The sequence below is a fragment of the Galleria mellonella genome, unplaced genomic scaffold (assembly GCF_026898425.1).
Source record: "Galleria mellonella isolate WM207_F2 unplaced genomic scaffold, CSIRO_AGI_GalMel_v1 utg65, whole genome shotgun sequence".
NCBI lineage: Eukaryota > Metazoa > Arthropoda > Insecta > Lepidoptera > Pyralidae > Galleria > Galleria mellonella.
Window position 1 is genome coordinate 10,738,474 of NW_026442138.1, and position 22,878 is coordinate 10,761,351.

Here is a 22,878-nt window from a genome sequence, read left to right on the forward strand (position 1 = left end):
TGTTATTTTTATCACTTGAGGTACTAATTTCAAACTATGCACTGGGTGTTACATTACTCTATACATAATATATATTATAATAATTATTAACGTGAAGCGTACTGCGTACTGGGGTTATGCTGTGTTGAAGATTTTGTGTTAGAACTCGCCAATTAGAGACTCCGGTCGTAGTTTTTAACACAAAATTGTAGATATAGCAAATGGGCCTTAGACAATTTAGACAGATATTATTATATTAACTTATGTAGCCAACGATTAAAAGAAAGCGGGATCATAATATTAATTAAGGGCATGTTCACACCTAACGTATAGTCGGCCGCCGACTAAGTGAAATTTTATCGATTTATTCGTAGTCACCGACTCTCCGGCAGATTATTTGTGACCCTATCACAGTGGGACGGTCAATGAGCCTGCTCATAGTCGACGGCTAACAATATGTTTGGTGTGAACGCGACCTAAAAATATGTTCATATATATAATAATATATCACAGCAATTATGTGATAATTTTAATTTTTAACAGTGGTACAATATTATAAGTATCGGACACATTTATTTCATTATATTTTCTTCAACTTAAGTATTAAAAATGTAAGTTATCCAGATATTTCTCGGTATTTGTAATATTTTACCACGACCATTACTTTTAAACTGTCGAAATTATAACGTATGTATGTCGTTATTTTTATACTATTACGTCAGAGTTAAGTTTACATAAATCAATTCCGCTAACCCACTGTAATTCTGTATTGAGGGTTTCTTAGAAATTAAAACAGTATGCTATACAAAGATGTTTTATTTCAAGCCTTATCATTGTTACAATTTATATAAATACTATAAGTGTATATACCCGGCTAGAAGGACCAATTGTTTAGGCCTTTACTAATAAAGGAAGATGGTTTAATGATAAAACAGTGGACTGTAAAACTGTTATAATTCTCATTGTAGTTAATTGAACATTAAACAATATAAAATAAAGGCACGCGTAAGATATAGTCGGTGGCGTCACATGAAATGGCGAACAGGTGGTCTACCATGAAATGAACTTCCGAATTTTCGGGCTCAATTTCGTGTTTTTGTTCGTACCGAAACTCGTTCGTCCCCGAAATTTCGGAAATCATTTCATGGTAGGCCTACAGAGTCGACTTAAGTCGAAACCGCCCGACAGTTCTCAGTGTTGCCGTTCGATGAAGCTCAAACAATAATATTATAATTACATCTTTAGTACAATATTTAATTAATGTGAAAATATGTTTCTTTTTCGTTATGAAATTTAGCAGGTTATAGAGAAGTATAAAAAAATGTGACTTAATATATCCAGTTACTCTCACAACAATGTCTCTGACTACCACATCTAGGTCGGAGCAAATTTTTTATCAAATTAATAAGTTTTTTGTGATTTAATAATTTTATTAATATTATAAACTTGTTATTAGATCAGCAACAACATCTCATCATATATTCATAGTCGTGACAGAGTCCGTGCAGATTTAGTGGGCATTGTAGAAATTCTGGACACATCACCGGCAATTTGTCTGCAAATATAAATATAAACATAATTAAAGTATTTAAGATTGTTTATTAAGGCGGTAGAGGTGTGTCTAAAAAAATAACATGTCTATATGTAGTAAAATTCAAATCATATTTATTGTTGAAGTTAAGGTTTCATATTGATGTTAAGCTTGAAGTTCCCCTTCCTTTCCCATGGGTGTCGTAAGAGGCAACTAAGGGAACTTGGATTTAGACTTGGAAATATGGGCAGGGCATCCCTTTCTAAACATCACCAAAATCCTAACTGCGGTTGTCAACCCACTTGCCATGCGTGGCAATTACTAACGACATCCCCTCTATGGGTAGTCCCCAGAGGGAAGCCTATGTTCAGCAGTGAACAATTAACAGCTGATATGATGTCGATTATATTTCCAAAAGACCTAACAACAAAAGAAATTAACAACAGTCATGCTGGCATGGAAAAGATACTGGTCTCTTAAGGAGGTAATGAAAAACCCTCTCATACCACTGAAAGCGAAGAGCAAAATATTTAATTCTTGTATTCTGCCTGTTATGACATATGGATGCCAAACCTGGAGGTTAACTAATCATAACATACATAAATTAGAAATTTGCCAACACAGTATGGAACGAAGTATACTGAACGTCAAATTAAAAGATAAAGTAAAACTGGACACTGGAATCACGGATGTTACTTACTGTATCAAGAAACTAAAATGGAGTTGGGCAGGACATTTGGTTAGAATAAATAAAGAAAAATGATCTAAGGATGTTACAGAGTGGTGTCAGAGACGATATAAGAGAAAAAAAGGGAGACAGCGTCGTAGATGGAAAGACGATATCAAAAAAATAGCGGGACACACCTGGAAAAGATAAGCGCAGAATCGCATTCAGTGGCGAACTCTAGGGGAGGCCTATGCTGGACAGCAAGACAATCTTCACGTACCGGTGTCAAACAATTAAATTATTATAACTATATTGTAAGATTGTTAATAAAGGCTATTATTATTATTATTATGATGTCGAAAGATTGAAGTCGATTTAGACGTCGACCGGACAGTAGATAGGTATGTTACTAAAATAAATTCGTTCCTCCGATTTGAGTTAGTAACCTACTGGCACGAATACGTGTTCGGTACTGTATGACAGGCAAAAATATAGGATCACTTTTGAGATTATTTATCGTCTCTGTAAAATAGATTTGAAACTTACCTAAAGTATAAGCACATCCACAGCAGTACCCGTGTATGATGGCTTCGTCGTCCTCACAGCTTCTCGGGGGGCAGCCGTTACACCACATGCCCACTCCTAGCCACGGCAGATTCCCTGTTTATTAACGTTTTTAGAAAAAATTTAATAAAGTGACTTCGCCCGTCTCAACGCTATATTAACAGTTCTTAATGGATGAAGATAGAATGGTTCACCCGCTTATCCTATAATTGATGGGGTACAAATGATGGATGACAGGTAAAAAGAAAGTCAGGCCCCTCAAATTAACTACGATGGTTTCCTAGGGAAACTGCGTGGAGGTCGACATAACAGGCACAATTTTAAATCGATGTTTATTTTGTCAGATTTTCAACATATGATGGTAATCAGCTTGTACCTATGAATTTGTATAAAATATAAATTTTATCGTATTATAATTTATTAAAAAATATATATTTATATATTTTTATAAACTGTACTTACAAATACGTCATACAAATCTAATTTGTATATATGTATGTATAAACAATATTTTTCATAATTAATATAAAAGCAAATTAATATTATTGTTATATTTATTTTAATTTCAATTACGCCAACGTAGTCGTGAACATAGCTAGAGTTGTACCTTACTATAATATTAGCCATTTACTATAATTACCCGCATGAATTATGATAAAACGTATCCCATGTGTCATACAAATACATGGTCCATCTTTGCACCAAATTACATTCAAATCCGTGCAGCCGTTAAGGCGTGATTTAGTAATAAACACCTAACTGTCACATTTATAATAAATATTAGTAGAATATATTAAATAAACATAAAAATTACTCACAACGGGTCGCTTTCTTAACACCATTTAATTCTGTGGACAATGGTCTCAAAAACAAAGCTGTAGTGGACTGATTTAAAACCATAATAAAAACTAACAGTAATGAACTAACGCTAAATGTTTTCATGGTGAACATTTTATCAAATGGCTCGTTGTCTAACTGTGCAGTGATATTTATTATAGGCCAGCTCGTCACCTCTGACTAAACATAAAACAATTTTAACTAATTGAACATAGGTCAGTGCCATTAGATAATTTTATTCTACATTAAAGTGAGATAGGTATGGGATGATAATGGAATGGCTAACACGCCATGAAAGCTCGTCAGTTAGCCCACAATGATGAATTCAACAGTAATTTAATCGCGATGATTTCCGAAGGGAACCGCGTGGAGATCCACCTGATAGAGTACATTGCTTTTGACGACGTGTTAGAAAATTTCAATATAAATGTCATTGTTAATATTTTTTATGTTCTATTTCTTAAGAAACAGTATAAACATTAAAAAAAAATGAAATTTCAATAAATTTACAGAGTATAGAGGAATAATACCTGAGTCTTCAGGAATGCCAACCCATGGGCGAAACAGTGTACTCTGTTATGTCCATGGTACTGCTCATATCTATAACCGACGATTACCACTTTTCATTAGGGGGGCCATTCCATTATTCCATTAAATAATATTAAAGAAAAGGATATAATATTTATATACCTCACACATACAGCAGGACTACGTATTATTCGTTATATGAACTATGTGGCCGTCCCATGACAGAAATGGATCCCTCTATCTCCAACATCCTGTCAGTGGGGTGAAGGGATTGTCAGTAATGGGAATTAGCAATCCTATTACTAACTTTATATCCTTTCAGTTATATCTCCTCGCGGTTCCCACTGGAAACCACTGTAATTTGTTCATTGTTAAATTTGTCTGGGCTGACCTACTCTATCTTCATTTATCATCCTTCACTGATGCGCAGGTGCGGTTACCATTCCATTATTATCCATTAAGAAAGAACATTCTATCGGCTTACAAAAATCAGTTTATTATTCAGTAAATTCCAGTATATATGGGCTATATTAGTAATCGTAACAATTTTGCATCACTCGTCATATGTGTAGAGGTGTTGCTCTAAATAGCTCAAACATATACGTAATCCATATGTGATCAGAAAAATTAAGAGCAATCATGATTAGTAAGTTCCCTATTATTATTTTATGAATTATGTGGGCCAATCCCGGCGGCACTGCAATGCCGGGCCGACCCGTGACGGGAGTGGAGCGAGCCCCGAACATCCCGTCGGTTTACAAAAATCAGTTTAATATACTGGTCCCTCAGTGAGGGAACTTTCAGATATTAAGCTGATAAGAACAGATACTACACTTTGATCTTAGCCAAAAGGCCGAGAAGCGATAACGGAACATTACCACTGCGCTGAGGTCATCAAAACTGAGATAACTTTAATATCGCGTTGTAGAAACCACGCGTTTTTATATAGCGACATCTATATATAAAGTAACGAAATAGAAATAGCACAATAGAAACATTCGTTTCAAAACTTAACACTAATAATAGTGACCTATATTATTTTACAAAGTGTAGGAATATAATTTAATAGCAATACTTATTAATACATCAAACGAATAAGCTCCAAACGTGATCCACTGTAATCATTTGTCTTTTTTTTGTAACAAATACTTATTACAAACTAATACATTAATAATAAATTTTAATTAATAATCATCAATTCTTAATATAAATTCATTAAATCAGTTAATTAGATTTAATATTTTACTATTCACAACAAAATACCTATAAAATAAAATGTTTTCACTATTTTTTGTAATCAATAAATATTATAAGTACTACACCATAGCAGCATAGTAATTAGTATTGTATAACTAAATACACAGATGTCACTAGTGTACTACCGGTATGATTGAGCGACATGTTTAAAAAGTATATTTGGTTGAACAGAATTTTCACATTGGTACATTATAAGAAATAAAGTAAAAACAATATAAATTTTATATAACATTTATTATTATATTAATACATCGAGTATACTAAGTAAATAATGTAAAAACATATTCATATAACATTAATATTAACACATCAAATATTTGGCACAATTACGATTACCACTGAATTAATAATTTATTTTTTTTAAAAAGCCTAAAATAAATTTTTACCATTAATTAAAAAAAAATCAAGCGTTTATAACGACTCAATAGAGATCAAATTATATCACAGAACAAATATACAATATGCGTTAATTAAAGATAATTAAATAAATAAATACAGACTGTTACAATATTAAGTATACAGGTACGGATACGTCTATTGTCAAATATTAAAACATATTCAACTTGTTGCATACACAAAGTGTTCACTGTGCAGGACAGGATATGACACTGCGTAGAAAAAAATCCTATGATGTGTAGTATACCTACATTGTAAATAATTATTACGTATATAATAAATAAATTCTTACACTTACAATCTTCTGCGCCTGTATATTTAATTCAACAATATATTGATCGCCAAATGTGATTTGTTCAAAGATTTACGTTAAAATTGTCTACGTTATAAAGTTTCGATCTGATATGAGGGTCTACCATGAAACGTTTTCCGAAAAGGCTTTCTTAAAGTCGTTGTTGTAACCTAAGATAGAGCACACTCTCACACCCATGGCTGTACACGATTATGATCTATGCCTCTATATTGTATTAAAGTGTATTTTTTTTTCTCTCTCTGTTCGCTCCGCATTGTTGAACGTTCCACATGTACTGTATTAAAATAAATTATTCAATAAGGAAAAAGTTGTTTGCTAAAAGTCTTCCTGTATTGTAATATTACATCAGTCGTATATGTATGTAATCACAAACATGTTTCTGTGTACAGCTCGAAAGCTCTGCTTGAATCCTTGATTGGATATTAGACAATTCTGGAAAGGAGATTATCTATCCCCCCCCCCCCCAACTACATATGCCTGTGGCTAGCGGAGCATTAACGTAAATCTTTGTACAAAATATAAAATAGTGGAACTTACACTAGCTACTCTATAAACGAGTATTCATGTGACTAGAAAAATTCGCAAAGCAACTGTATAAAATACCTAATGTCAGTTATATTTAACCCTTCTTAAACAAATTGGTGGAAATTTCCATCATAACATTATATATAAAAGAACAAGTTCACTTTAAGTGAATCGTGTCTGGATACCTTTTTAATGTCCATTGCAGAAAAAAAAAACATAGCTGTCAAATTTATTTTTTTAACCATTTTTCTTTTAATTTTGAACATGAAATATATCACGTAAAATTTATTTCACCAATAAAAAAAAACATGCAAAGAAGGGTTAAAAATAATCATTGCATAAGCAATACGCAAGTAAATTGATTAAATTATAATATTCAAATCAGATAAATATATTATTATTTATGATGTCATTGGCGTATTTTAGAGTTTCCAGAGGGGCCTGGCCCCTTAAAAAAGCATATTATGTACTCTCAAACATGTCTTTGCTCATATTTCTGCTTGCATCCTGAGGCGGGCATCAGTTAATTCTGAAGTGACCATAACCCCTCCAACTTAAATACGCCTATGATCTATATCATAATAAGTACCAAGTGTTTTTATTAAAAATGTTTGTATAAAATATTTGGCACTGTCATACTTATTTTACGATGTGTCCTTATATTTTATTTCACATACACACTACATTCGTTTGTTATTTCTAAATTAATCTCAATTTCATACGTATAAATATGGAATAAGAGTCGCTTTATGCGAATCATAATACATTTCGAACGAAACACAAATTTGATTACATAGTACATACTAATTAAAAATATTATATATGTTAATATATCATTCCTTTGAACTTTTATGGTAAGAATTATTACAAATACGAAATTGAATTTGAAAAATCAATATTTGATTTCATAGTAGATCCCCTACTTTTATTCTCACACATCATCCCCCACTAGTGCCTCGGCAGCGTATACCAATAGCACAGGCGAAGTTACCATTCAATTACACACAAAAAAAGAAACTACTGCGAGATGTCTATTCAAATCAGTGAATTATATAAAATGAATCGTATTACATTTCGCATAAAATTGTTTTTAAACTCTCCCCAAGATTACCTGAAAGCCTTGCTTGTATAAAGTTTATGCAAGTACAGCGTCTAAAATTGAAAGATTAAAAACTCTCTTGGGCACTTTATGTCGCGCTTCGAAGGTAACACAGCCATGACCAGATAACATTAGGGGCCTTACCTACAATATAACGTACAAAAACACACAAAAACTATTTTAAAATAGCATTAAAGTAAAAAATTGGAACCTTGCGTTCTGTTTGAAAATGTGACTATGTTATATAATTCGGAAGGAAAATATATTTTTCAATATATATTTATTACTACAAAGAAGTGACAAAAAATATTAGCCGTTTTGCCAATTAGACTCTAGTTATTGAAATTTTAATAGACATTACGCAAGTTACAAAAAAAAGCAAGGCTTTCTGAATACAATATATTTATATTATTATTGGTACTTGCTTACATTGTAGTTTCCTTACCACTTTTATCATACGTGCATTACATACCCTAACATCAAAATATTTATCAATACAGTGAGCTGCGGTTTGCACTATATTTAAAATTTATCACAATACATATTGTTTCAAGGTTCCGTAGCAATACTCATATTACCTCAATGTCCTGTCAAAGTAATTTGCTTGAAGTCAACCATAATTTGCAGCTTATCTTTGATACATTTATAGTTTGTAATCACTACAAAATCAGTGGTCTCTAAAACTCAAGCTTGTTTTTATTCAATGCAACTGTAATTATGAACAATGACCAGTTTGTGCATTTCAGAGACTAACTATAAAAAGGATATTTTCCACAAGTCTCTCGGGGCGGAAGATCGACAACTGAGCATCGACGATTTTTGTCGCCGATCCTCCGCCGCTGATTTGCCGTTGTCCTTTGGATTACAACAATGCATAATTATCGAGATTTTCCTCACAACAGTAAAACATTAGCCCACTTTTACTGCACAGATCAGGCAAATTAGTTATGTTAAAAGTTTATTATTAGAATAGCCACGGAACCCTTTATAACGCGTGATTCGATACGTACTTGACAGTTGTATATAATACATTATTATTGTGAGTGTGTATTGTATAACAAATCTACTAACATCTTTCATTACCTTAATATTCTTAAATAATTTTGTACATACAGTTTTAACATTCAAAATGTTAACAGATGAAACCTTATAAGTTACAAATTACACATACTAATTTAACTTCGAAATAAGCCCTACCTGTTCACTTCTAAACATAGACCTCCCCTAGAAACTGCCATAAGAAACGATCCTGAGTCACCTGCTTTCACTGACTCCTTGCCATGCATTGGAGCTCGTTGCTCCATTTATTAAGGAGGGGCGTCCTACACTGCATTTACCTATATGAGATCGCCACTAAGAACCTTTCTTCCTAATCGATTCTCGGTACTTCATACTATAACGGAGAATATAACAAAGTATTTGTAACTATTTTACTTGTCTTTATTCCCTTCATTTATTATTGTAGAAATTAAATTCCCTTTTATTTGTAGATAGATTTTTATAAACCTCTTTGAATTATTATATTTGTATAAGCAAAGAATAATTGTATATTTTCCCACAATAATTAAGAGATGTCGTTACAAAATTGTTCAAAAGCATTTATGCCTGCTAATAACATACTTACCAACTGTACTGGATTGACTGGAAGAGATCTCTGTCAAATATAAGTCCACCCTTGCTTACAATATTTATAAATGCATTATGTAATTTACAAGTGCAATAAAGAATATATACCTATATAAAAATTTTAATAGTACAATCGTTTGGTCTATCTTTCAATATGAATAAACTAATTTCATGATTTATCATAAATTAAAAACATATGAAACATATAAGCCATTTAAATTATGATACATATGTTATCATAATAGCATACAATAATTAGTAAATAATATATATGTATATCTATACACATTAGACGTAAATGTACCATGTAGAATCTTCATGCTACGCCTCTTAATATATTTTGCATTGCAGTAAAAATTTCGAGAAAACTCACTCAGTACACGCTTACGTCATAAGAAAAACTTAAAATTTATAGTACATTACTGCAGCGGCTAGAAACAGAGGCATTGATGGACGAAAGTGCAAATGAGGGCCGAGGTGTAGCCGAAGCACACACACGTGAGTCCATCAATGCCTAGTTGTGGCCAAGGCTTGTAAAGTACTTTTCTCAAACAATACGCGGAAATCAAAAACACAATTTTACTTTTTAAGTTCAATGACGAATAACGAACAATAATAATTTTTCACGCGCCATAATGTTTCTTTGTTTTTTTTTTTCAATAAACAGCTTTCTATTTGCAAGCCAATTCGAAATTTAAATAAAACCTTTTATTAGTTACCTCCTTGGTAGCCATGTTCCGAAGTAAAAGGTCGTTCCATTTTTAAATTACAGGACAGATATGAGTTTATATAATAATTTTTTAACCCAAGCGGTTTTGGCTGTGCGTTGAATGATCAGTCAGTTATAAAAACTTTTGTTTTTTATATGTACAATAGATAAATGAGTTCCATTTTCTTTTAATGGCAGTCAAGCTGACGGCCCACCTGATGGAAAGTGGTAACCGTCGCCTATAGACATGAGCAGTACCATGGACATAACAGAGTAAACTGTGTTGCCCATGATACCCCCCATGCGTTGCCATTCTTGAGAACTAAGATTAATTGATTTTTTATTGTGATGGGCTGAAATATTTATCAATAATTTATACAGAAGCCCTCTCGATGAGGTCGGGTGTAAGTGAGGCGCGGGATAGTAGGCGATGGGGCCGCACTGGCGCCGCCAGCAACGCGCCGCCTTCACATTGCTTGTTACCGAGGCAATTGCAGGAACACACCTGGAACCAATTCGTCAATATATTTAGGACATGTGAATAACCCCACCACAAATTTCTACTACTGCGACTCCTTTATGTAAAGTTAGTTTACATTGGTATGAATATAAATCTATCTATATTGTCTAAATTGCAAACATATTATATGAAGTAATAAAACTAAACACAATCAACAACCACAATCGCGCTCAGCAGGCCGAAGCACGCAGTCAGGCTCGTGCTCGTGTAACAGTCACTCATGACTAAGGATCACGAATTGTTTCCGAAACTAGTCAAGCTTTTTCTATCTAATTACACGTAAGTTAAACCGGTAGTTATAACATTAAAACAAAAAGTAATAATGTCAAGAAATTCAAAAATAGAAGTTACGAATGGAGTAAGTATTGTGAGAGGTGATATTCTAAAATATCTTTAAAGATTTAGGTTATGAGCCAGGTGTGATTCAAATGGGAATCGTAAAGGTTGATGAGAGTGATGTATTACTTACAGAGGCCTGATCGTCATGATCGCGACGCGCATCGAGCGGCAGTAGAGTCCGGGAGCCATCTTTCTCCTCGTCGCGCGCGTTCTCCTCGGCTTGCCTGAATATTGAAATGAGATTGACTGACAAACATCTTAGTGCAAATCCTTCCTTACTTCCTGTCCAATTTTATAATAATATTTATTTATTACTAACCCTCCAAATATAAATTAATAAAATGAAATAAACAATATTTTAAAATAATGGTGTATCTTGATAAAAGTTTGAGCTACGGTTAAAATATACATATTAATAATATAATGTACTCTGTATACCTTATCGTTTACTGACTGAGAACACTATTACGTGTTACCACCATATAAAATTATATTCTTATATGTATAATACTTATAATATACATTTTAAATTTGTGCCCATAAAGTTTTCTATGTAAAATCATTCTCTGGTGAATCATGAAAGGTTTAAAAATTCTCAATAATAAAAGATCTTTTTTTAGAGATAAATTCACTATTTTGTTTATATTATTTCTAATTGTATTCTATTATTGTATGTTTTAGTGGTTAAGACAAAGAATATGTTAATTATCAATCATTTATTTAGTAAAACATTTCTGCACTATCCCATATAGAAAATATAAAAATAATAAAATCATATTTAATTATTATTAGAAAGCTATTCATCCCTGGACGAGTAAGTAACAATTTCATATTTATAGTATACATAAGAGATCATGTTCATAATTCATAAGAGATCAAGAGTTGACGTTTTTTTAATATGGGTAGCCACTTAAATCTTAACATCTTGTACTTACATTGTCATGAACCGAAGAACAAGCAAGTTGATACTAGCGGCGACCACCGCCAGTCCGAATAGTATGAAAACGAGACTCAGAGCGACGTATCCAGGTTTACTAGTCAGCGCTTGATCATTCTGAAAATAATTTTAAATTTTTATAAAAGGAATACAAAATATAAGAACAAATTCGAAAAACAAAAAATCTTTGAATTTTTCTAAAGCAGACATATTGGATTGGTTTACATGTTTTATAATATTTTTGTAAAAAGAAATCTAAAGAAACTGATTAAATGAATTCAATCAAAATTCATTACTGAAAATGTAATTATGGAGGTGATGGGTGATCAGTTTCCACCCCAAAATTGGTGCCTAATGTGCCGGAAGTAGAGTTTTTAACTGTGGTAAAGGCATGGTAGAAAATACCTGTAAAGCAACGTAATCCCCAAATCCAATGGTTGTGAGTGTAACAAAGCAATAGTAAAAACTGTCGAAATAACTCCAGCCCTCGTAACGAGAAAACACAGCTGCACCTGTAACAATTTGCACAATTTGAACCTATGATAGTTATAATAAATATATACTAACTTTGATAACAAAATTGATCAATTTACTCATTTTTCTGAAGTTGGCTGTATACTGTCAATTTGTCTAGGAGATAAAATAGTAGTCTAGTAATAATGGTCAGATATGTTCACAAAATTTTACATAAAATTAGTAGCTGTTTAAGCGTAGCATTCTGCCTAGCAGTGTGAATGAAGGTGCACTCAGTTACTTTTGAGTTAAAAATAACATTTAAAATCACAATTTCATTTAATAAACTTTTTTTGTAAAAGGCTTAACCCACTGACCGCGTATTTTTTTCACAACAATAAAACACATTCCTTTGACAACAAATAGCAGTACGAGTTGTACTTGTACTGTTATTTGTATCTATTTGGCTAAATAGCCATCTAACGAGATTCTGAGAAACAATATCAATCTACGAAAACAAAAATGGCAGGATAACAACGTCAATAAACATAAAAAATGCTATCACGTCGAAATTGCGGGATGCCCAGTCAGAAGGTTTTTTTTGATGGGTGAGAGTGGTATGGTAACCCCGCTTGCGCTAACGGTCAGAAGGTTAATAGGCAATTTCCCAAAAAAAGTAGGATTGACTTGCTTAATGTATAAGAATGATTATATTTGAAAAAGAAATGTAATTATACCAGTAGTTATAATAATAGATGACAGCATCCCAGTGGCAAACATGAGGTTCATCTCGGTGGCTTCAGTGGTATCACAGCGGAGGTAACACTTAGCTCGTCGTATTACTACAGATGCAAACTTGTTCAATCGTTCACCGATGCTCTGGAACATCACTAGACCCAGGGGAATGCCCACCTGCAAGTTTTTTGTTCATTGGTTCTTTATTATTTATTGTTTTTTATATAGACACTATTCTGTACAATTTTTAAGTTTTCTATATATTCTTATACAAAACCTGTAGAGAATATTTTTTTTTTTTACTCTTTTCTAATTTAATCTTATGTATTTATTGTACTCAGCAATCTGAATATATATTTAAAATTATTATAGCTATTCTAGATTAATAAATCTAGATTGAACTTTAAAATTTTACTAAATAATAAAAAAATTAAGATTGTCCGTTTTAAAAAAAGTTAATTGAATATCAATGTTTTTCATTTAATAATCGTAATTAGTGGTTACGAATACCTCTTACAATAAATTTATATATACTTTTTAGCATGTAATATAAAATCATTAGATAATAATTTTATGAAATTAATTGCTATTTTAATATAAAAAATTGCAAAAATGAGTAGTTCTCAATTTAATTATATATTTATTTTATTTTGTATGGTATTTTGTTTAAACTTTACCACACTTAGCTTATCAATTAATTTTGTGTTATATTTACATATATTCACCAACTTTGAGCAAATTTTGATCATACTTTTTGCATTTAATATTTTTATTGTTGTTCTTATAATAATTAATAGTTTTTCATAGATAAATTTTATTAATTACAGAAACATACTCACCATTGCATAAGCCATGCAAAAAGCCTTCCCACCCACAGTGACAGGAGTGGAATGGCCATACCCGATCATAGCAAGGACAACAGTTGCGAAATAGAATGCTCCAGCAAATTTCCACTGAGGCCCAGCCTTATGAGGTTTGTTCTCTATTATAACTATTTCTATCATGTGATAATCTTCTGGAGTTATATTGTACTTTCGGACTAGTCCATTTTTCATATCTGAAGATGAGAAAAATTTGAATGTTTATATAAATTATCATTTATTTATTTATTGCACCATAAACATAAAAATATACAATGACAGTTAAACAAATCAAGTGAAATACAGTAAAGTAAATCACAGATTAAAATATATGCATAAAAGTACAAAAGGTGGTCTTATTGCTAAGGCAATCTCTTACAGACAACCTTTGGTTAAAGGAGAACAGACAAAAGTAGATAGGTGGATACCATTTACAAGGGAAATTTTTTTAAATTTCTTAGTCACCTAGAAAGGAGAATGAAATGGAATAATAGAATTCCACCAAGCAGCTCCATAACTTTAGCAAAATAAGATATTCAATAATAACATTAAAAACTATGTATGTAATATGTACTTTTCATAATTCCTTAAAATAAAGCTAAACATATGATTTATATATTTGTGTACATTTTTTGGTCTTTACAATTTATCTCTTATAATTTCGTATTAATACTTTTTTATTTTATAGAAAAAAATAAGAATATATACCTGTTAATACCTCCCATCGTTTACTTTCTGTGTCTGACTCAAGAGCATCAAATACTGCTGCTCCAATCAGCAGGTATGTGAATGTACACACAACCAGGGACAGAGTACGGACATTTTGTCGCTTCATTTCTGCAGATTTTTATAATTTGTTGTACTTATCTGATAAATGAACAGTCTTCGAAATGGGAACTCTGTAACATACTGTAAATAATTACATATTAGTTATTTTTATGTATAATTTTTAATAAAAGATGTAGAATTAATTAGAAAATATTTTTTTATTTAACTGGAAGAGTAATGCAGTAAACAATTCAATTATTACGTATAATATTAATATACAAGTTATTTCACCTGGAATTAATTATCCATTGTAACAATAAATATTTAAAACAGTTTTAGCGATAAAAAAAATAATTTTTAATCCATGTATATCCATATATAGTATCGCTATATATGAAAAGAAAAAGCTGCACAAAACAAAACTGTCATATGTTTTTAAATGTTTTACAAAAATATAATAATTTCCATGGCACTTTCGCAAACTTTTCGAATATTTTACAATTTAAAGATTTCTTGTTTTGCTTCGGATTTTTTTGTCAATAAAGTCTACCTGCGTTCAGTAATCATATTTTGTACACTTTTCTTATCGGTGTCGTCGCTGTCACTGTAAGCAATGTCAGGTTTTTGATAATTGAATTACATTTTAATGAGGTAAAAGTAAAAAATATGGCAATAATAAATATACAAGAAATTGCATTAAAAAAAATCAATAAGATATTTATTTATTATAAATTATAATGATAACATTTTACAATGTGATTAGAGATACGAACAGTTTCAAAACAGTCTAATGACGTAACAGCTGTCATTGAATTGTCATTTTCGGACATTTGTTGTGAATGTCAAAAAAGCCTACATCTTGTTATTTGTTCCATTATTCCACCTGTTCTCTAAATTTCGTCAATTATCTATCATTTTAAAATTTGACAGCTTAAGTAGCTTCATAGAATTTACATTGTATCGAAGGAATTTTATGACAGCTCATTGTTGCAAGAGCAAATAAGTGGAACAAATCATTTCCCATACAATAAAATTTCAAACGTGTACGTCTAATTATAAATAAAAATTTATATTAAATAAAGAAATATTATTCAGTTCTATAATTGGCAGAAATATGAAGATTATCTGCAATAAATCCAACCCGCCTTTAGGTATACTATCCTGATTTATATAGGTTAATTCAAATTGCATCACATTGCATCAAGGTGCTTAAAATAGCTGAATATATTTAATGTTTCAGGTGGTTTGCTAGCTGTAAATTTGTATCGATCTCTTGGAAATACTATTGAAGTTACTTGGGGCAATGAGTCCACTGTTACTCTGCCTAAAAGCTCCAAACCTTTGCCATATGGAACAAGCAATGATTTGATAAGAATACTAGAGAATTCCTTTAATAAATCCGCTGGTCTGCTCCAGAAAGTGACTATGAATCACTGGTTGTCATTCAGTCTCATTTTGGATGATGAGATCCCCAAATCTGTGGAGTACTTAGACAAAACTCTTGGGCCATTAACCTATTTAGTTGGAGAATCTATATCTGTCTCTGATTTAGCTGTATTTAGCATATTATATGGTAAGTTCCTTATATTTATGATCTAATAATAAATTACTCATAACACTTTCTATGGAATATATATATATATATATATATATATATGTATATATTATTAGCAAATTATTTAATTATATATATTTGGTATAGTACTTTCTTATCCCAGTGTTAAATATTAATTTCTTTTTTCTATTTATACACAATTTAAATTTTCTTTATATTAATTATTCTTAATTATATTTTAAGTGATGGTTTTTATATTCATATGTATTTTTTTCAGTGTCTGCTAAATTTAAAGAGATTAAAAATTCAAACCCTCCAAATAATATAATTCGTTGGATGAAACTTATTCAGGCTCAGCCTCCAATAGCTGATGCTTTAAAGGAGATACCATCTGATGTTATTGAGAATTTATCTAAAGCATCAAGCAGGTTTGTGCCTTATTTAATTAAAACATCTATTGATTAACATACATACTTTAGACAAATGTAACGTAAAGCAGTTGTATTTGCATGGCTGTGCTTCGGTTTGAAGGGTGGGATATGGTGTGAATTTACAGGGTACAGAGGAATAACAAATGAGTCCTCAGGAGTGGCAACGCATGGGGAGTATCATGGGTGAAACAGTATACTCTGTTATGTCCATGGTACTGCTCATGTCTATAGGCGATGGTTACCACTTTCCATCAGGTGGGCATTTCCGTCAGCTTGTATGTCATTCTTAGTGGTATAAAAAAAATATGTTCCTGGAAAATAATAATCTTATTGATATTTAAATATATGCACATAAGTTTTAAAAATAAATTTTATTATTAAATTAAGTGTTAAACTAAAGGTAAAAAAACCACACCAAAAGCCTAACTATGGTTGCCAACCTGCCTGCTAAGCATGGTAACTATTGGCAAAACCTTCTAATAGGGAGAGACCTATGTTCAACAGTGGACAGTTAATGGGTGATCTGATAATGACGAAGTTTTAAACAAAGTTTGTTACCAATTATATTGTTTTGTAAATTATGTATTATTGGAGCCATGGTAAAATTATCATGTAATAAAAAAACTAGATCTCTAAAAACCAGTGGGTACCACCCTTTTGCAATTGTAGTATTAAATGAATAATTATTTATTGAAATTATTATTTTAAGGAGATCCCCATCAACCAATCCGGAAAGTGGTGCTCGTCAAGAGGGTAAATTTGTGGAACTGCCACATGCTGAGATGGGAAAAGTTGTTGTACGGTTCCCACCTGAGGCATCTGGGTAAGTAATTAGATTTTATTTACCCTAAAAACTAATTCTAAATCAGGCCATTGATCTATACTATTCAAACATGTGTTACTATGTGCATATTTATATAGTGAACGAGAATAATCTGTTAAGACCCCATCAATTACATATTTATTTCAAATGAAACAATTTTTGTTTAAAATAAAAAAAAGCAATCAAAATGTAACCCAAAACACATAGTTCCACCCAGACACATTTAAGTGAAATTGAACAGATTAAAAAAAATTAAAAGTTTGTTTATGGAATTAGTCCCGACATGGCTTTGAACCCTATCCCTCACTTCTATAAAATAATGTACTTATCATTGACTAAACAATGGAACTCATCAATTTCATACAAAGTTTGTAATGATAGATATTTGTCACTTTCTCACAAAAACTACTAAATGGATTTTATTTAAATTTAGCATACTGCAGGCAGAGCTATGGCATTCAGTTAGTAATATATGTATAATTATAAATATAAAAATGATTTTAATTGTTGTTACAGATATCTTCATATAGGGCATGCCAAGGCAGCTTTATTGAATCAGTACTATCAGCAGGCATTCCAAGGGAAGCTTGTTATGAGATTTGATGACACCAATCCTGCTAAAGAGAATGCTGAATTTGAGAAGGTAGGATTTTTTTTATACAACTTATACGACTTAGAATGGCAAACAAGCTAACGGCTCACCTGATAAAAAGTGGTAACCGTCACCTATAGACATGAGCAGTACCATGGACATAACAGTACACACACATACTATTTCGCCCATGATACCCCTCCCCCATGGTGGACTCAGGTGTTATTCCTCCGTACCCAGTGAATTCACATACTATCCCACCCTTCAAACTGAAACACAGCTATGCAAACACAACTGCTTCACTGTAGAAACACGAATAGAACAGAGGTACCCAAGCATTCGACTTTTGTACAAAGTCTCCCTCTGGTAACTACATATATAATATTTCTATGATGGAAATCACTGTTTTATAAAGCAAAGCCTTCATTTGTAATGTGTTGAAATTATTTTTTATTTCACTAATTTTAATTCTGTTTTTTACTTATTTTCTTATAAAGTGAAGTAGCATGTTTATATATAGATTTTACTACACAACAAGCATTTTTTTTTATGTTTCACAATGATAAATAGTACCTTTAGTAGTTAAAAAAGTAAAATGGAGTGTGCAAGAATATGATTAAGTGGACTGTATGTACAAAGTTTAAAAATAAATTCACGAAAGACACGAAAATGCGAAAACGATAAATTGTTATAAAAGTCACTATTTAGATTCAAACTACGTTTAAATGACTTACGAAATGATTTACGAAACCTTTAACTAGTTTATAACATACTCAGGTCCCTCAGTTCTCTAAAGCATGCTAATGTTACTTGAGATTACCTCGTAAATATTATAAGTACTAAGAGTTTCGATCTTGAATTCTCCAATAGATGTTTGAATCTTGAAGTGTCTTTTTAGCAACACAAAAACTGAATATTTGCGTACTTTATGTTGATAATAACGATAATTTTAAATTCCGATATGCTTCACAATTGTGGAATTAAATTCTTCACCTTTTGAGTATTTAAAGAAGGACAACATATAAACTGTTCAATTTCTGTTTTAAGAAATGTCACCAACAACCTTTTTTTTCTTTCTACCTCCAGTAATTGATTTATTGCCACGTACAGAATAAAATGTCCTTATTAACTATCGAGAGTGTTGCCATGCAATTATTACATTTAAAATGAACACGGGGTTTATTTCTTTTTATATATCAATGTAAAAACGTACGTTACTTACATTACATAAACCTATGTTGGTTTATTTTTTGCAATTGATAGCAGTTGCAAAAAGATTTGTTAAAATTGGTTCAAAATTGACTACATAATCACAATTGCAAAAATCAGATGAATTAAAAATTAATGAATGAATATAGGCTACTTTTTAACTCAAGGACACGATAGGATAGGAGGACGAGTTCGCGGGGTAAAAGCTAATAGATTACAAAAACGTATTTCCAGGTGATTCTAGAGGATGTTGAAATGTTGGAGATCAAACCAGACATGTTTACACACACGTCGCAATACTTCGACCTGATGTTGCAATATTGTGAAAAGTTGATCAAAGAAGGCAAAGCATTTGTGGACGACACTCCAGCTGAGCAGATGAAGAACGAGAGAGAACAGAAGATTGATAGCAAAAATAAAAACAATTGTATGTATACATAGATTTTTATGGGCAATAGTGCACTTGTGCTGGTGGTAGTTTGTATTTATACATATTTATAATTTTGTAATATCTTACTTAATATACACTACTGTGTACTGTTAATTAACGAAAATTCATTCCTTAAAACTAATGTTTTTTTTTAATGGATGAAAATGGCATGGTAACCCCGCCTGCGCTATCGGTATACACAGGCGGGGCACCAGTGAGGGGTAATAGGTGAGGATGAAAAGGCAGGTAAGTCAGCCCATCGTGATAAATTCAACGATTAATTAGTTACTATAGTTTTTAGGGGGAATTGCGTGGAGGGCGACCTGATATGGTATATTAAGAGCAATGGGAACTAAACTCCCCATTACTAACAATCCTTTCCACCCTTAAGACTAATGTTAGTATTAATTAATGGGGTCTCAGAAGAAACGTGTGTACATATAGGTTAATCAAGAGACCTATATGATTCCAAAAAGAAAAGGACCTGGTAGGTAGTGGTGAGGCGCAAATAGTGTTTGCCAACTAGTCTATACTAATATTATGAAGAGGAAAAAGTTGATCGTTTGTTTGTAATGTGTAAACTCAAAAACTACATATCCGATTTTAAAAATACTTTCACCTGTAGAAAGTTACATTATCAGTGAGTAAAAGCCTATATATTATTTTGGAAAATTCTATCTGCCCGTGGAAAGTCGGCCCGATCACTAGTATTAATTTAAATATATAAATTGGTTGATCACAATACAGCAGGATCTGCTGGGTTTATAAAATATTAAATTTTATGCAGGGGTTTCTTTGAAAAAGTTTTTCAAATTTTGAAATACTAAATATTATATTAGTATTTTGAAAAGCCTAATGATGTTCTCATTAGGATACACTAGCATTCTTTACGTAATAGGTAGTTATTGACAATAACTACCTATTACGTAAAGATTGCATTAATGCATTATGTGCTTTGACATTTTATATTTTTTTTTATTCATATCCCCAGCCGTAGAGAAGAATATGAAATTGTGGGAGGAGATGAAGAAAGGCTCCGATATAGGCGTCCAGTGTTGTGTACGCGCCAAAATCGACATGCAGTCTGCCAACGGTTGTTTGCGGGATCCGACCATCTACAGGTGCAAGCCTGAGACGCATCCGCGCACCGGAAACCAGTATAAGTACGTATACCGACTAATACAATATTAGTGTACTACGACAGTAGCGCCCTCTGGTGTTGAATTTTATACAAACTTATGTTATAAATTTATACGAATCAATCGTAATAAAGCCACAAACATAGATAATATGATGTTTACAATTTGCTTTTTTTTTTTAAGTGTTCAGTATGTTTCGCTATATATAATAGCATGCAAATCTTTTATTATTTATATATTCATAAGATATTTACATAAATATTACGATTTATATAAAACAGGACTTAACTAACTAAGATAATAAAGACTTCCAAGATAACTGTTTTTTAATGGATGACAATGGAATGGTAACTCCGCCTGCGCTATCGGTATACACAGGCAGGGCACAAGTGAGGGATGATTAGATATATAATCAATCTCAAAGCAACTGATGGTCAGCAAGTGTGGAGACCTTTACCTATTGTTTATAGATATCAGCTAAGTAGGTAGGGAAGCGAGTACGTTTCGGAGTTGATTTATGGTTCAGTTACAAAGTGATATTCTAAATAGCAACTAAGTTTACTAAGTTTAGTAATATACACACATAAAATACACATATATAGTAAATATACACATATATAGTATTGTTAATGTAATCTTATGAAGGATCTATCTAATAGAACCTTAACATCATAACTAATCATTATGGAATCCAGTATATATGGGTATATATGAAATGGAGAAGCATATAAGCTACTTTTATCCCGGTCACGTGACGAAGTCGCGGGTAAAATATAATAATATATTGATAGATTATATATATAGATTTAAAACTTGTATATGGACAGAGTATATCCGACGTACGACTTCGCGTGTCCGATCGTGGACGCCGTGGAGGGGGTGACACATGTTCTCCGCACCATGGAGTATCACGACCGCGACCCGCAGTTCTACTGGTTCATCGATGCGCTCGGCCTAAGGAAGCCCTATATTTGGGAGTACAGTAGGTAAGTTATTAAATGGAGTTTATTATTACCTATAAAGTAACATTATAATTGTTTTTTTTTTTTTTAAATTTTTGTTTATATATCTTAGAATGGCAAACAAGCTGACGGTCCACCTGATGGAAAGTGGTAACCGTCGCCTATAGACATGAGCAGTACATGTACATAACAGAGTATACTGTTTCGCCCATGATACCCCCCATGCGTTACCATTCCTGAGGACTCAGGTGTTATTCCTCTGTACCCTGTAAATTCACGCCATATCCCACTATATAACATATACTATATATATTTTTTTTATATAATTTAAAAAATCCCTACAGAAATTACAATAAAGTAACTCAGGGTATTGAACATTTGCCTCAACAGACAAATTAGCTAATATTAAATACTAATTTATCTTTCTATTTACCCACGCGAATCCGGGGTCAGATCTCTAGTTACTTTTTTATTTAATGAATAAAAATGGAATGGTCACCCCGCCTGCGCTATTGATATACACTGGCGAAGTACCAATGAGAGACGATAGGTGAGGATGGAAACAGATTATTTAGCTCATTGTGATAAATTTAATAAGAATTAATCACGATGCTTGCTAGGATGAATCGCGTGGAGGTTGACCTAATAGGTTGCTAGCAATGGGCCTATTGGATCCCATTACTAATAATCCCTTTTCTCCCTAAGATCTCTAGTTAAATGAAAAAATTATTGTTATTTTTAGGTTGAGTATGACAAATACAGTATTATCAAAGAGGAAGCTGACCTGGTTTGTGGAGCAGGGTTTAGTCGACGGATGGTAAGTCTTTTCATTCTATTTAAAAACCTAAGTCCTTATTATTTGGCCGTGTGGTCCCGGCATAGAATAGGCCACCCCTTCCTGTCCCGTGGGTGTCGTAAGAGGCGACTAATGTAGCTTATGGTGGAGGGATGAGCAGCAATGTCCCTCTTAAAACCTCTCTAAAGCCTGACTGCGGTTTCCAATCCGCCTGCCGCGCCATCAGTGGACAGTAACATTAGTGACAATATAAGTGTAAATGGTATGGTAACCCCGCCTGCGCTAACGGGATACGCTG

At 32.2% G+C, this 22,878-nt stretch overlaps 3 protein-coding genes and 1 non-coding gene across 7 annotated transcripts in view; 1 reads left to right on the forward strand and 3 right to left on the reverse strand.

Annotated features, from left to right (window-relative positions):
* Positions 1-777: 777 nt before the first annotated feature.
* Positions 778-4,984, reverse strand: LOC113516500 (uncharacterized). Of its 2 annotated transcripts, none has more exons than XM_052900380.1 (4): positions 4,591-4,984; positions 3,560-3,758; positions 2,724-2,837; positions 778-1,534 (listed from the first exon to the last, which is right to left on the reverse strand). In XM_052900380.1, exons 2-4 carry the CDS (start codon positions 3,690-3,692, stop codon positions 1,437-1,439), a joined length of 345 nt encoding a protein of 114 aa, XP_052756340.1. In that variant the 5' UTR covers positions 3,693-3,758; positions 4,591-4,984; the 3' UTR covers positions 778-1,436. The 2 variants fall into 2 exon arrangements, with proteins under 2 accessions (XP_052756340.1, XP_052756341.1); XM_052900381.1 differs by lacking the exon at positions 4,591-4,984 and adding an exon at positions 4,269-4,584 and having other exon boundaries at positions 3,560-4,178.
* LOC113523118 (U2 spliceosomal RNA) lies at positions 4,779-4,971 on the reverse strand. Its single transcript, XR_003402434.2, has one exon. It is a non-coding gene; the product is annotated as a U2 spliceosomal RNA (small nuclear RNA).
* A 594-nt stretch (positions 4,985-5,578) lies between the features above and the next one.
* LOC113519747 (two pore potassium channel protein sup-9) lies at positions 5,579-15,482 on the reverse strand. Of its 2 annotated transcripts, none has more exons than XM_031914223.2 (8): positions 15,194-15,482; positions 14,584-14,784; positions 13,855-14,072; positions 13,018-13,192; positions 12,233-12,339; positions 11,826-11,944; positions 11,021-11,114; positions 5,579-10,536 (listed from the first exon to the last, which is right to left on the reverse strand). In XM_031914223.2, exons 2-8 carry the CDS (start codon positions 14,708-14,710, stop codon positions 10,405-10,407), a joined length of 972 nt encoding a protein of 323 aa, XP_031770083.1. In that variant the 5' UTR covers positions 14,711-14,784; positions 15,194-15,482; the 3' UTR covers positions 5,579-10,404. The 2 variants fall into 2 exon arrangements, with proteins under 2 accessions (XP_031770083.1, XP_026760729.1); XM_026904928.3 differs by having other exon boundaries at positions 14,935-15,482.
* A 135-nt stretch (positions 15,483-15,617) lies between these two features.
* LOC113510506 (bifunctional glutamate/proline--tRNA ligase) overlaps positions 15,618-22,878 on the forward strand; it is a 60,187-nt gene continuing 52,926 nt past the window's right edge. The window contains exons 1-9 of one of the 2 annotated variants that reach the window (XM_052900763.1): positions 15,618-15,794; positions 15,884-16,216; positions 16,476-16,626; positions 17,339-17,452; positions 17,969-18,095; positions 19,488-19,680; positions 20,675-20,846; positions 21,650-21,808; positions 22,527-22,601. In XM_052900763.1, the coding sequence (XP_052756723.1) occupies positions 15,758-15,794; positions 15,884-16,216; positions 16,476-16,626; positions 17,339-17,452; positions 17,969-18,095; positions 19,488-19,680; positions 20,675-20,846; positions 21,650-21,808; positions 22,527-22,601 (1,361 nt within the window). In that variant the 5' untranslated portion in view covers positions 15,618-15,757. The remainder of the gene's footprint in view (positions 15,795-15,883; positions 16,217-16,475; positions 16,627-17,338; positions 17,453-17,968; positions 18,096-19,487; positions 19,681-20,674; positions 20,847-21,649; positions 21,809-22,526; positions 22,602-22,878) is intronic. The other variant, XM_052900764.1, reaches the window with a different exon arrangement.